Consider the following 14,028-nt stretch of genomic DNA (forward strand, 5'->3'; position numbering starts at 1 on the left):
CTGCTGTTTTCCATATGGACCTGCTACCAAAATACAATAGGAGACTTTCTGCATTTGTTTTCATGTCTTCCTCCTCTTTCCCGTGCTCAAATCCAGGCGCTCCCCCAGCCCTGTGCCTTGCCTCTACACCGCTGCAACCTGCGGGGCAAAAGGGAAAACAGAGGCGAAAATGGGACAGGTTCTGTGTGTTTCACGAGCACCTTCTGGCGATACTGTAGTCTACAACACCCAAAGCACTTGGTTGCCCCTTAGAAATAGTAAATGACCATCTCTCTAGTTGGGTGTGATCAAAGAGCACATCTGATTCAGACAACGTTTGCGATCAATTGGTTAACTATTTCGAGCATCTCTACGGACTTGTTCCTAGCAGCAAGGAACTCAGCTCATTCAGGCAGTATTTGACGATCAGGGCAGTGCAGCTGCAGTTAAAGTTTGTACGGTGCTCCTGATGGTGAAAAAATCTTCATAGAAGTAGTTTCAGGAGTCTGTCGCATCACTGTGTGCATATTTTCCCCTTCAAAAACTACTTGCCGAATACGAGTTCTGTAGTGGAACCCAGCGCTTGAATGCTTGTAATACATACTTTTTGTTATTGTGTAGTTTATTTTAGAGTTATGTTCCTACCATTTAATTTGCCTGCAGTCAAATTATTATCTAATTTGAGATGCTTAAAATCCTGTGAGCGGCCCTAGCGTATGTTCCATTATTACTACATACATCAGTAAATTAAAGGAAATATTTGATCCTTGGTTATGATTAGTTTTTCTTAACTTTGATATCTGGACCCTTTGTCCCAATTATTCACATAACTACTCAAATTTTATAATATTTAGAAAGAGATTTTGTAGTATTTAGTTTAATTGCCTACTGCTCCAACAGAGCTCAATCCCTCAGTGTTTATCATGGCTTTTGCCTTGGAATGCTTTGTTGAACAGGGGTTACTAAGGTGGTGCAAGCATAATGCTGTGGAACTCTAGAATGCCTTATCATTCCTAGCTGTTGCTGGGCCCATCCCTTGTTAGCTGGGACCTGAGGGACTTTCCATCTCTTCTCTCCCTCATCCAGGAAAAGTGATTTTCTGGTTTTCTATACAAACTTTACCTTTCTATACCTTGTGTACATGCCAAAATCTGAGGTACACTGTTCTCTGTATGATTTAAGTTCTCCGTCTCTCCAGTAATTTACCATCAGGGTAAACCAGTTTATCTCTGAAGACTAGGGTATGTATTTAAAATGCATCAATAGGCACATCTCCTCAGACCTATAGATTGTATAGCGTAGTACTGAGAATACTGGACACCAGGCAGATTCTGTTGTGTTACTGGTGGCAGCTGCTCTGTTTGGAGGGGACAGTAACTTACACCGTAATAGTCAGAATGTGTTGCTTGGGTCATGTATAGCACAATATCAGAATGTTTAGGGCTTTTTTGGGGGGTAAGAAGTTAATTAGAGTTTGTCTTTATATATACACAGTAAATGTCTTGGATCCTTTGCTTTGAATCTCATGCTCCTGTTAGACTCAACTATCCATAGGATCAAGATGTTTCAGAAATGCAGAGCAGATTACTTTCATAAGACTGTTAGTTGCATACTAGAAAACATAGAATGGTTTATCATATTTTAAGATATGATAACAAAAAATATTTTGTTCAGGTTGGTGTGACTTCCACAAATGGAGACTTGAAAGGATTTATAGATCAGAACCAGAGTCCAACAAAAGGTAAGAGAATTCTACTTGTATACATAGAAAAGAAGCATACATTAACACTTATTTCTCTCTAATATTTACTAAATTAGCATTACTGCTGATTTCACTCTATGTGGTTGGTTCAGTTTTGGGCGACTCGGAATTTAAGTGTTCGAAATGTATTTCATACATCCACACTGATAAATGTTTTGTTACTCACGTGCAAGTGTTGCTGACCTTCAGGTTTTCAAAGAAGAAAAGAGAGTGTAGTAAAAATAATTAGGTGGTAAAAGAAACCATTTTTTTTTCCCTTGTCTTGATGGTGAATAGTGTGCTGAATTTTCTGATTTCCACCCCAACCTTAAAGTTACCAGACTCTCATGTAGTCCAAATCAGAGAAAAGGTTAAGCATGATTTCATGGTCAGTGATATTTTGTGGTACTTCTCTAAGTGTTATGGACAATTTACAATAATAATTATATTTTTGTCCTATCCTGTTTCATCTCAGCATTTCTAGATTAATCACTTTTGACTCTAAAACAGTGTGTTGGCAGTCAGAACAGCTATAGGATTCCAGTAAAATAAAGCTGCAACCCTTTCTCAGTAACGAAAACATGAGGATTTACAGTTCAGGAAATGGTGTGATCAACTTTTCTGAGTAAATACTGGTTTGCTGTTATCCACTGCAGTAAGCAAATGCGTGTACTAGCTGAAATAATGAGTTTTGTCTCATCACAAAGCTGAGGCTTGAAGAAACCTGGTCTAGTGGAAGGTGTCCCTGCCCATGGCAGGGGGGTTGGAACTGGATGGTCTTTAAGGTCCCTTCCAACCCAAACCGTTCTAAGATCGAACACGACAGTTCAGGTGCATCAGACATTAGAGTCTGACAAAATGAAAGAGTCTAAACAGCAAATGTGTAGAGCTACTGTTACCTTCCTGGTTTTCTGAACTATGCAGAACATTACAAACTTGCTTTAGGCCTTTAAGAATTAATTTATTGCACACTGGTGAGATTATTGCCCTTCGTGTTTCATGATACTAAGGAAAAATATTAAAGTAAGCGCAACATTTTCAAATAATTTCTTTGAGACAAGCAGTTGATTTGTTCAGAGAATAACTGAATTGATTAAGTTAATAAAGTATGGGACATTATTGTTAATAGTAATAGCTCAGCCATCCTGATCCCAGTCTTTATCAGATTCTGCTTTAGGGGTGGTAGATGCAGCATTTACCTCCATTCTTCTATACTTTCTAAACTGTTACGCTCTAATGATTTTTTTTGTTTTGGTTTGGGTTTCTTTGTTGAGGTATAATTAAAAATCACTGATATCTCTGTTGAGAAATAAGATCTTGTTCATGCTGGCTTGGAGAATAAAATATTCCATAAAAGCTGGAAAAACTTGTACGCCAGTATCTTAGTTGTCTCTTCCTTTCACTCTGAAGTATCCGTTACTTCCTTCTTCTGGCGCGTCCTCTGTTGGACTCTGGAAATTGAGGCGGGAAGAAACTTCAAACAGGCATTCAGATCTACTGTATTAATAGGGCTTTGTGAACTTCTCAGTTAACACAGTTTTTATTGTTTTATCAGTTATTTAAATTAACTCATTTGCTACGGTAAAAATAAATGCAATTTTATTGCTGCATATCTGGGCCTGTTCATAACATGCCTTCAGAGTGTTCTTAGCTGAAGCATGATGGATTTATAAGCTCAAGAGCAAGAGAGGCCATTTGCTCAAATAAGGATCTTCTTGAAAGCATCAGATTTCAAGTACTGCAAATTTATGTTTAGAGAAGTTGGATTTTTTTTTTCTTTCCAGAAAGATAATTATTTGTAGTGCGTGTTTACTTGTTATTTGCCTCTAGCGCAAGCATACTAGTTCAGTACCAATGTCGCATTAAAGGAACACTTTTCAGATTCCAATGCTGAGCCATGAGCACCCAGAAAATTCCTTGCAAATTCTGTCGTCTTTTTTAATGAACTCTGATTTTTATTTTACTATGAACTCTATTGTGTAATCCTGGTTTTACTGCATTTCATTTTGAAAAATGCTGGACTGTTCTAGGTAAACCCACTGCTCTACCACTTTGCCTAATAATAGTAGACTGCAGCCTTGATCTTGACGCTGTTTCAGACTTCGGGATAGTGTCTTGAAACACTTACCAAATCAGCTAGTGCTTTTTCTCTACTCATAGCTGCAGTCTCATTCTGTAGCATTGGCACCACTAGATTGACTTGCATAAGGGAAGTTTTCTGGCTTTTCACACTAAAAATGCGTAATCACAATAGCTCACTTCAACTTTGTGCTCTAAAATTACTTTCTCTGCATTTTTTCTGTTCGGAGGCTTAATTTTCAAAATCTTTTTTTATCCTGAACCATCTGAAGCAATTACTCTGTTGCTGCAGTTCCAGTGGATGTTTGGCTCCATTTATCTTTCTTTCCATGACCTGTAGTGTCCACACACAACCGCTGGATATTTTCCAGGTTTATTTTGCTACAGGAGACGCTAATGCTCACCACAGACTGCTTAGGTATTGCAATATAATCTCTTAAGTCTTAAAGTACTGCTGTGCCACTTCTGCAGATTTTTAAATCTGAATTACTGTTCCTAAATAGGTTTACAGGTGGTTTGGTTTATTTGGGGGTTCAGTTTTCTTACAGCTTGCTTGTTTCCTGTGTTTGCTGTAGCTTTTTTTGATTCAAGCTTTTTAAAATATTTCCAGTATTTTTTTATTCCTTGTATAGATGATGTCTGGGATAAAAGAAACACTTCTAGTACCTACTGTATCTAAACTCAATACAGATTTCCTAAGGAATTTGTTTTAAATGTGATGATTGCAGAATCAAGGCACATACATCCAAATCTGTAATCCTCATTAAAAAAAACATACTGCCTCATTCTACATGTGCCTAGAAGAAACATCACAGTGCTCAGCAGAGCATTAGCTCAGAATGTTGTTCACTTTTAGTGAACAATTCCCATTCAACAGTTCACTTTCCTGCATTTGTGAAAAATGCCTTAACTCATAGGTAACAGGCTCTTTTGCCTAAAGGATTTCCATTTGGAGCTTGTTTCCTCTGCTTGAAATGAATACTTGTTGGGTCTGAGAGGGAATGCCACATGCTGTTCACTAATGGCCTAATGCCAGGGGCCACTTGTTACAAGGATGGTTATTGGGCAATATAAGTAGTCCGCACAGCACAGTCTGGATATCTCCTTTCTGAAAGCTGATTTTGCTCACGTTTTCACTCGGTCTTGGATGCAGTAGATTCTTACTGTTAGAGTCAAAATGGTTCAGCTATGGCAAGCTGGGCTGACTGTGCTCCATTTCCTTATCTGAAAGTACCTGGCAGACTAGTGATTCAAATGAATCTTGTGGGAGACCTGCATTTTAATAATTTCCAGAGAAATGAAAAAATTGGCCCTGGTTCTTACTCTTCAGTGAATACTCTTGGGTTACTCAATGCAAAAGGGATGCCTCCTCTTATGTTTTGGAGAAGAGAGATGATTATTGCTGTTCTTAGCCTTGGGGATAGGGCTGTATGTATGTGTTAGGTATTCTTCTAGTGCTCTATTATGGATTGTTCCCGTCAGGAGAAATGAGAAATTCCTGGTATGCTCAATATTAACAAGACTGACATACTGTAGTCAGAACTTTGGTGCCTAATGAAGTTAATTGGCAACAACTAGAGTACTCTGTTATTAAGGCAAAATCCTGGTTTAAGTGGGAAGATGTCTATGGAGTTGGCCCATTCTGTTAAAATTTTTAAGTATTATAGTTCAAGTTAGTTCTTGAACAGGATATAGTTAGGTTTGTGAATGAGTTGGATAATGACAGTTCAGTTACGGATTTTGGGTGGTTATTTTAAGCTGTGAATGAATTTAAATCAGACATACTGTAGAGTTCATGTTGAAAAGTTGTGTGTGTAACCAGTAGAATTTAAAATATAACCTGAGAGCCATTCCCAGTCAATAAGTTAATCACTTGCAGTTTTGTAATCTTGCTCATATGTAGTATAAAAATGGCCTAACTGGATCATCCTGTTATGGTAATGTTGCAGCAGACATCTGTGTTGGGTGATTTCTCTTAAATATGAGAATTATTATTGTCTTGAGAGAGCAAAGAAGACAGTTGGGAGGCTGTGTCTTGTTTATAAAACCTGACTCGTATCTTGTCTGTGAATCCTACAAATCAGAGAATAAGGAGTTCCAACATTGTAATTCTGAAATGGGAATCTTGAGTCATGTCCTTCAGGATAGGACTTCTTATATATAGCATTTCTTCCTGCATTTTGATTTTTCTTTTTGTGACTAACAGCTTACTTTTTCAGGGGAAAAGATTGACAGAAGCATTTTGAACATTGTTGCAGGGCCATAGCAAAATACTAATATATCAGTGATAAGATTGTTTGAATCATAAAGTATATACCAGTTGTTGGTGTGCTGATCCTCTCCTCTTTCTGATTAAATAATAAATTGTTCCTCGGTAGAGACTAAAGCTTGAGCTGAAAATCAAATCTTCTCCCACTGGTCCCAAGCAGAGGGCACATCGGTGTCACCACTTGGTCGCTTGTCCCATGAGGCCCCCTTGCCTGCCCTCTGTACATCCACGTCCATGTCTGCGGCCTCGAGGTCTCTGCTAGTTGAGTTAGTCCGATTGCTACCTCATCTGCTGAGTGTTGGAGTTGCCTAGGTGTGAAGCCCTGTAATAAGAACAAGGTTTTGCAGTCAGATATTACTAACAAAATAATTTTAGGAGTCAGAGAAAACGCTGCTTCTCGGCTGTAAATTCAGTGAGATGTGGTGCCATCCGGTGAGTGCTCTGATTCAGCCCACCCGAGTGAGTTGTTACCTTGTGTGGTGACAAATAAAGGGGCAGCATGTCCTTAAGATTCCTTTGAACAGAACCAGATAGAGAACTCTAAATTTGAAAGCAACTGCAGATTTAAAAGGTTTGTGCTTGATCTCTGCAGTTCTGCAGAGCAAGCCGAGGTGTGGTGGGCCGGGGCAGAGGAGCTGCCCACCTCACTGGCCGCCCACCCTCATCTGCCTCTCACTGCAGTGGCTACCCTGGCAAAGTACCCTGTCCTTAATGCAAACCAGTACTGGCTGCTGTGGGGTCTGTGCCTTGATTGGCACGCGTGAGATGGTGAGGTTTCTTCCTTTTAGACTCCCTAGCCTGAGCAAAGCGTTTTCAAACTCCTGGAATTTGTAGGCGCCACTGCCGAGGCCGCACTGCAGCGCGGGGCTGGCTGAGTTGAAGCTGTTTGAATTCAGGAGTATGGCGTGAATGCCAACACTGACGTCCACGCAGCTGGAAGTGGAGAGCCTTTGGCAAGGCAGGTGGGAGGCCGCCCCATGTTCTGCCGGCACGGCTACTGCGCAGCCGCCCTGCGCATGCCCCAGGGGCGCCCACCCGTGCTTTGCGTGGGCTGGCTTGGCACACGATGCCCCGGGTAACAACGGCGGTTGGGGACCACCGTCCCCCACCCCGAACCCCCATTCTCTGGCTTCCCTAGTTTAACCTTAGACCGGGGGCACTTTGTGGGCGTGCTGGGGTGTGTGCTCTGACGAGAGGCAGTGGTGAGGCGGGGGGAGTTCAGAAAGCGAGCTCCTGACTGAGCCGGGGAGCAGGAGTGGGAAGGTCCTACAGTATTGTAGGAAACCTGTGCTTGAAATGGCCAGACTGCGCGTGGGGAGAGGTGTGCTGCCAGCCGGGCCTTGGTAGCTGCAGAAAGGCATGGTGGGAGGCAGTGCCCCCTGCCCCAGTTACAGCCTGGGACTGACCAGCTGAGGGACCTGGGGGTGCTGGTGGGGAGCCAGCAATGGGCCCCTGCCTTGAGGAGGGCTAAGGGTGTGCTGGGCTGTGTGGGGAGGAGTGTTGCCAGCAGGCTGGGGAGATGACTCTTCCCCTCCTCACAGCCCTGGTGTGGCCACACGTGGAGTGCTGGGTGCAGTTATGGGCTCCCAGTGCAAGAGACAGACAGTGGCGAGGGTCCAGCCAAGGGCTGTTAGCATCGTGAGGGGGCTGGAGCATGTCTTGTGTGAGGAAGGGCCGAGAGCTGGGGCTGTCCTGTCTGGAGGAGGGAAGGCACAGGGAAGGACTTAGCAATGTATACAAATACCTGAAGGGACAGTGCATAGAGGACAGAGCCAGGCTTTTTTCAGTGGTGCCCAGTGACAGGAACAGAGGTGATGGGCACAGACTAAAATACAGGATTTTTTTTTTTCTAACATAAGGAAACACTTTATTTTTTTACTGTGGGGGTGACCGACCATTGGCCAGAGAGGTTGTGGAGTCTCCATCCTTGAAGATTATGGGAAGCTGGCCATGGTCCTTGACAGCCTGTTGTGGCTGACCCTGCTTGAGCAGCAGGGTTGAACAAGATGACCTCTGATGGTGCCTCCGCATCATTCTGTGATTCTGTGTGCAGATTCTTGTGACTTTGCTTGTTAAATACAGATTTTACCAAGAATAGCTTAGGTTGGGACAGGGAGGGGTTTAGTGATGTTTTTCATAAACTTGACAAGATGGAATTTGATGAGAATTGTTACAGTTACAACAAAAAGAAAAGCAAAATCAGTAGAAATCTCAGGAAGGCTTGGTTTTGGGGAAAAAAATATTCTTACCAGACTTTGAGCCAGAAAACTGCCAGTTAGAATTTGTTTCTGAAAAAAACAAGATGTCTCCTGTAACAATGTTTCATTCCAAACTCATAGCTGCTGGTAGGAATGAAGAAGTGATATATAACTGGAAAAAAGTCTAGTAGTGATTAACTTGTATTTTATAGGTTTCATTTTTACTTACACTGTTTCCAAGGTCTTGTTTTAGTATTCTGTTAGCTTATTCTAAAAGTACTTGATATACATGACCTGCAAGATATTCCCAAAAGTAAATCACATCGATTTAATACACAGAGAAGTCATCTGGAGCACAAGCTTAATTTTCAATCGATAATGACGTGAAAATTTAAAGAAGTCTAAATTTGTATGTGCCTGTAAAAAAAATGTATAAATGTTACTGAAACTGTATTTTGTTATCTTTCATCTGGAAGACTCTTGCACATAAAAAAATGAGTTTATTTCACAGGTTAACCATTCTACTTGCCTTCTAATCAAAATCTGTTGGCTGACCCAATGAATCTGTATCACAGAATCACAGCATGGTTTGGGTTGGAAGGGACCTTAAAGACCATCCAGTTCCAACCCCCCTGCCATGGGCAGGGACACCTTCCACTAGACCAGGTTGCTCCAAGCCTCATCCAGCCTGGCCTTGGACACTTCCAGGGATGGGGTATCCACAGCTTCTCTGGGCAACCTGTCCCAGTGCCTCCCCACCCTCTGCGGGAAGAATTCCTTCCTGATATCCAATCTAAACCTCCCCACTTTCAATTTAAACCCATTACCCCTTGTCCTGTCACTACAGGCCCTTGTAAAAAGTCCTCCCCAGCTTCCTTGTAGCCCCTTCAGGTACTGGAAGGTACCAAAGGTATCTCAGTGAAGTCACTGGGCACTGATCCACTTTGATCTATGAACACTGCATTGATAGTTTATAGGGTGTGGAAGAAAGAAGGAACAGTTTAAAACTGGTTGACTATGAGTGACATATATGGTTGTCAACTTAAAACGTGTATTGAGGACTACATATTTTTTGTGAATTTTTATATTCTTAAATTCCGTGAATTTACATGGTGGTGTCTGTTTATTGCTGCGGAGGGAAAAGGGAGTCCAGCTCTAGACCACCAGTCTTGCAGAAGGATCCATGAAGGAATATGCCTTAATCAGATCAAATTGCAATCCCGATTGCTTTGGATAGGAATCTTAATTTTTAATACAACTTCACAATGAACTTTGTTTCAGCATGTCCTTTTTTTATGCAGTACCTAATTTTTACTAAGTCCTGATAGGGCTGGCATTTTAGAAACTTCTCAGTGCACAGGACTGCCCTATGCCTATGCTACTGTAATGGAAGCAGTAAGGCAGGTAGCTCTCTTTTAGTCTTTTTTTTTTTTAACACATTTACCATTTTCTGCCTCTCCTTGTGATGTTATCATTTGCCTGCTTTGAAAGATGACATCTGTGGCAACAGTACCAGTTAAGGTGGCTCTGGCCACCTCACAGCTGCTTTTAAACATTGTCCTTTGCTCAGTGCCAGCATAGGCGTGTAGGTGGCTGAGCAGTTTGCCGGACCCAGGAACAGATTCAGCTGGAAAATACCATTGTTCCCCCTTGCCAAAGGCAAAGAAGGCAGTGTCACTGCATAGCCATAGCAATAGCTGTTGCTGTGCTGGCTTGCGGGCAGGAATGAGCACTGCTGATACGGTCTGCATAAACTAATGTTACTAGCAGTGTGCTGAATATGTGATCAGGGCCTTAGGGTATTCCAGCTCGAGGCCTGAAGAACACTGAGAGTTCATTGTGTGCCTGAAGAGATCTGCTAAAATAAAATGACCTAGACAACAGAATTGGGTTTCAGTGGGCCTACACTTGGTACTTGGAGATTCATACAACTGTTAACACCTATAAATTTGTCTTAAATTGAACAGTAAAAGACTGAAAAAGTACTGGTCAGTGTAATGCTGAAGTATACTGGAATATCATCTGCCCCATTTTATTTTGTCTTTTTTACATATCTCTCTGATTTCTTTATTTCTAGATATGTATGTGCTTCTACGGACTATGGAATTTTTAAAGATAGGCTTATAGCCTAGTAAGTGTGTGCAATAAACAAATGAAGAAACGTAACAAGAAAATATATGCATGTTAATAGCATGTTCATCATTCATTTTTTCTGTATGTTTTTGTGATACCGTGGCCTGATCTTGGAGATCAATTTATGGTTTAGTGTAGAGGAGCCTGAGGAAACATCACGTGTTATTGCAAAATACCCTAATGGGCTTTCAATATTTCACAACTCTGAACTGGGTTTTTTACTGTCTGTTACCATCAGGCCATAGGCTGTATTGTTTAAAACGGCTGTTCTTCAATACACTTTTAAAAAATGTGGGCTTTTGTTTCAGAGCTCTGAATATGAAATCCAAATTACCAGCACTTCCCTGGTGTTCTGTCTACAAATTCAAAGACTTTTTCTGTTGACGTATGCATTGTGTGTGACCCCAGCTGGTTGGTCTGTGCTTCCCATCAGCTATGCTTTCCTTCAAACTGGCTGTGACAGATACTACAGATTCTCCAGTTGACATTGTTTCTGATTATCTTTGCAACGAAGCTGCAGACCTAACAAATTTAGTTATATGAGGGGAAAAAAATCACTAAAACCTCTTTAGCTTTATATTTGTATAGGAGTCCATGTTGTTTGTGTGAAGTTAAGCTGTCTAGGACGCCACATAATGATTTAAAGTCAGCATTGTGGGACAGTTAGTGCGTGTATGTGAGCATACCTCTACGTAAATATGAATAACTAGTCTGTAACTCTTTGAAACTGAAGGTAATCTAAACTGAATTCTTCTTTGTGTGTGCAAGTAAAAATATTTAGCAAATGCCATAAAAAATGATAGTTACTTAGTGATCATGGTTTTCTAAACATGAAAGAATAGCAACACTGTTCTTTCCTCCATGAGAAGTGATGACCAAGGGATGGAAAAATAATTTACGTAGAGGCAAAGTACTTTTGTTCTAAGAGAAACATACACATTTCCTCTAACAGATTTTTGTCTTGAATTTACATCAGTGATGAGCATGCTGAGTTTGTGGTGGGTTTATAAATATGGCAGTTAAGGCCTTTCTGAAAGTTTTAAGTGGGTTTCTTTCCCATGTGCTCAGTTTGCCATATGTAAAATGGGAATCAGGACACTGATCTCCTTTGTGCTTTAAAATTACCACCAGAAACATTATATAAGAATTGAGTATTATTATACGAATCATTCTAGTTGGATCCATCTCTGCTGACCTTTTCCATCCATGCAGTAAGATTGCTATGACTAGGAGGCTGGTGGGTCTCACTGGGTTCAGCTTATCACTATACACACTGCTGGTTTTCAGTGAAACATAAATCAGTGTCCTCTGTTTTTTGTCACCAAGTGACTGGTGTTTTTAAGACTTGGAATTTGATCATGTTTACAGCTGCTATATGATCAAGTATGTATAATTAGTTTGGTGATATTTCTGCTTTAAGTTGAATACAGAAATCTGTTGAGTATTTTTTTAGATGATCTACAAACAGTGTGACATCTACTTCCTCATTCTACTTTTTCTAGGCTGTTTTATAAGTAAGACTTGAAGAGATTGTTCCTGTTAATGCTTGCTGGTTTGTAATGCTGCCTGTCCTTCCAAACTTCAGAAATTACTAGCTCTTCAGCAAACAGATGTACCCTAACCTCAAAAATGTGGTGTAAAATACAGCTAGCCATCTTAGCAAACAAGTGCCTGCTCTCTAAGCTGGTTGTAGTTGGGTTTGGGGTCATGGCTTTATTGTGCTGGCACCAGTCCTGGCTAGCTCCAGCTCTTTCAGTGGCAGCTGTGTCCCACAGACCTGGGCTGCTGCTGCGCAAGGGCTGCGGGCAGGACGGGGTGCTCTTGGAATTTGGACTGCAAAACATGTCTCTTGAGGTTGGGGTGCTGGTGTGATCTGTTTGGAAAAACTTGAACTTTTTGCAGCAACCAGGTGAGCCAACTGTCATGGTTGCTGTGAAGAGAGATGGGAAGGTGGTGTTTCCACTACTCAGTATTTGGAGCAGCTGAGGTCACGTGAGTGTCTGGGCTATGACACTATTTTGGCAGGGGGGAGGTGATTAAAAACAAACAAACAAAACGGGAGAGAGGAAATATTTTATTTGTAATTGATTTGTAATCGCTGACAAACACGCAGAGTGCCCTCTTATTGTGAAAAATTTGGTTGCTCTTTTTTTCTGTCCATGGTGGATGAGAGTCCTCACTCAAGAAGAAACCGGTCCCCTTCCATCCTACCTGTGTGTAAAAGTCTACACGTTCACATACATTTATTTGCCCATAAAGAAATCTAAAACGAAGGACAAGGGCAGGGAAACATTTATTTGAAAACTTGATCAACTCTTATGATCATTTTGACACTTCTGCTGCCAAGTGGGGATTTGTGTAGGGTGAGTGAGTGGCTGTGTGGTGTTCAGTTACTGGCTGGAATTAAAGCACAAGAGGATTAGAAGGTGGAGATCTCTTACTGACAGTAACTCTAGCCAGAAAGACTTTTAAGCATGTCATATGTAAGTGACCATCTTTTTAAAAATAAGATCAAGTAATTTCAACAACCCTTGTCTTTACTAAAGTTGCCCTAATGGTGACCATAGACATTTATCTAGGTAGCCTTGTAAATGAAGGCATGGTGCAGTGGCAGCTCTTAATTAGTGTTTTTTCCAGGGCTGCTACAGTAAATCTAGTCGTTTTGGTCATGGGCATTGGAGGTTTAAGCTACAGTTTTCAGGGAGTCCGCGTGTGTGGGCGAGGGGAGGTACGTGTGTGTGTATATGTGTATGCACATACATACAGATGTTAAAAACTATTGCTAGTGCAAATAGATTACAATCTACATGCCACGTGTTGAGAAAGAAAGAAACCATGTGTCAGCGATTGAGGTGGGACAGTGGGTAGATGTGTACACTGAACTGTACACCAGCAGCGCTAATAGCACAGTGCAGTAGGTCTGACAGGTCTCATGTCGTGAAATACAACATTGCAGTGCCTCCCTCACGCAAGCCAGGAAGTGCTGCTGGGGACGACTCTGATGTAGCCCTGGGGTAAGAGAACTGTAAGGCAAAAGCTGACATTTCATAATTTTACTGCACTTTGCCTTGTGACCTTACGTGTTCGGTACCAGAGAAAGTAATGAATTTCTTTTCCCTGGCAAGAAAAGGGACAAGTAGAAATACCATGAGAGCTGATGTTGGAGAAAAGGGGGGCAAAGGTTTCAGCTGCAGTAGACAAGAGAAAAATTTCTACGACAGAACTGGGAAGTGACAGGCACGTCAGTGATGACAGCCTGCAATGAGAGGGGAGGCTGGGTTTGTATGAGAACACAGCACAGCTTAGCAGATCCTGGGTAAAAAAACCTGTAGCAAAAGTAAAGTTGCCAAGTAACTGGCCAGTTTAGAGAACTGTTTTGAGCTCAGAATGTGGACACAGTGTCCATAAATCATGAGTTAACTGTTGTCTTATGCACTCTGGCGCTACCTCACAAAAGGTGTTTCATAAAGAGCAAGGTTTTACTGAGGGGGTGGGTTTGCAAGGGTTTATAACTTGGTTTTTCTAGGTGAGTTAGGTGACTGAGTAAATTATTCAACTTGTTGAATAACAAAGAAGCCAGCTTCTTCCAAAGATGTTCTTGGGTACAGATCTTCTTTTTAGAAAATTAA

The 14,028-nt window shown here is 41.4% G+C and overlaps 1 protein-coding gene across 2 annotated transcripts in view; it reads left to right on the forward strand.

Annotated features, from left to right (window-relative positions):
- Positions 1 to 14,028, forward strand: part of TFDP2 (transcription factor Dp-2 (E2F dimerization partner 2)) — a 45,791-nt gene that overhangs the window by 4,575 nt on the left and 27,188 nt on the right. For both annotated transcript variants that reach the window (XM_010159640.1, XM_010159641.1), the window contains exon 2: positions 1,654 to 1,720. In XM_010159640.1, coding sequence (XP_010157942.1) covers positions 1,654 to 1,720 — 67 coding nt within the window. The remainder of the gene's footprint in view (positions 1 to 1,653; positions 1,721 to 14,028) is intronic.

Source organism: Eurypyga helias, unplaced genomic scaffold (genome assembly GCF_000690775.1).
Source record: "Eurypyga helias isolate BGI_N326 unplaced genomic scaffold, ASM69077v1 scaffold9049, whole genome shotgun sequence".
Classification (NCBI taxonomy): Eukaryota; Metazoa; Chordata; class Aves; order Eurypygiformes; family Eurypygidae; genus Eurypyga; species Eurypyga helias.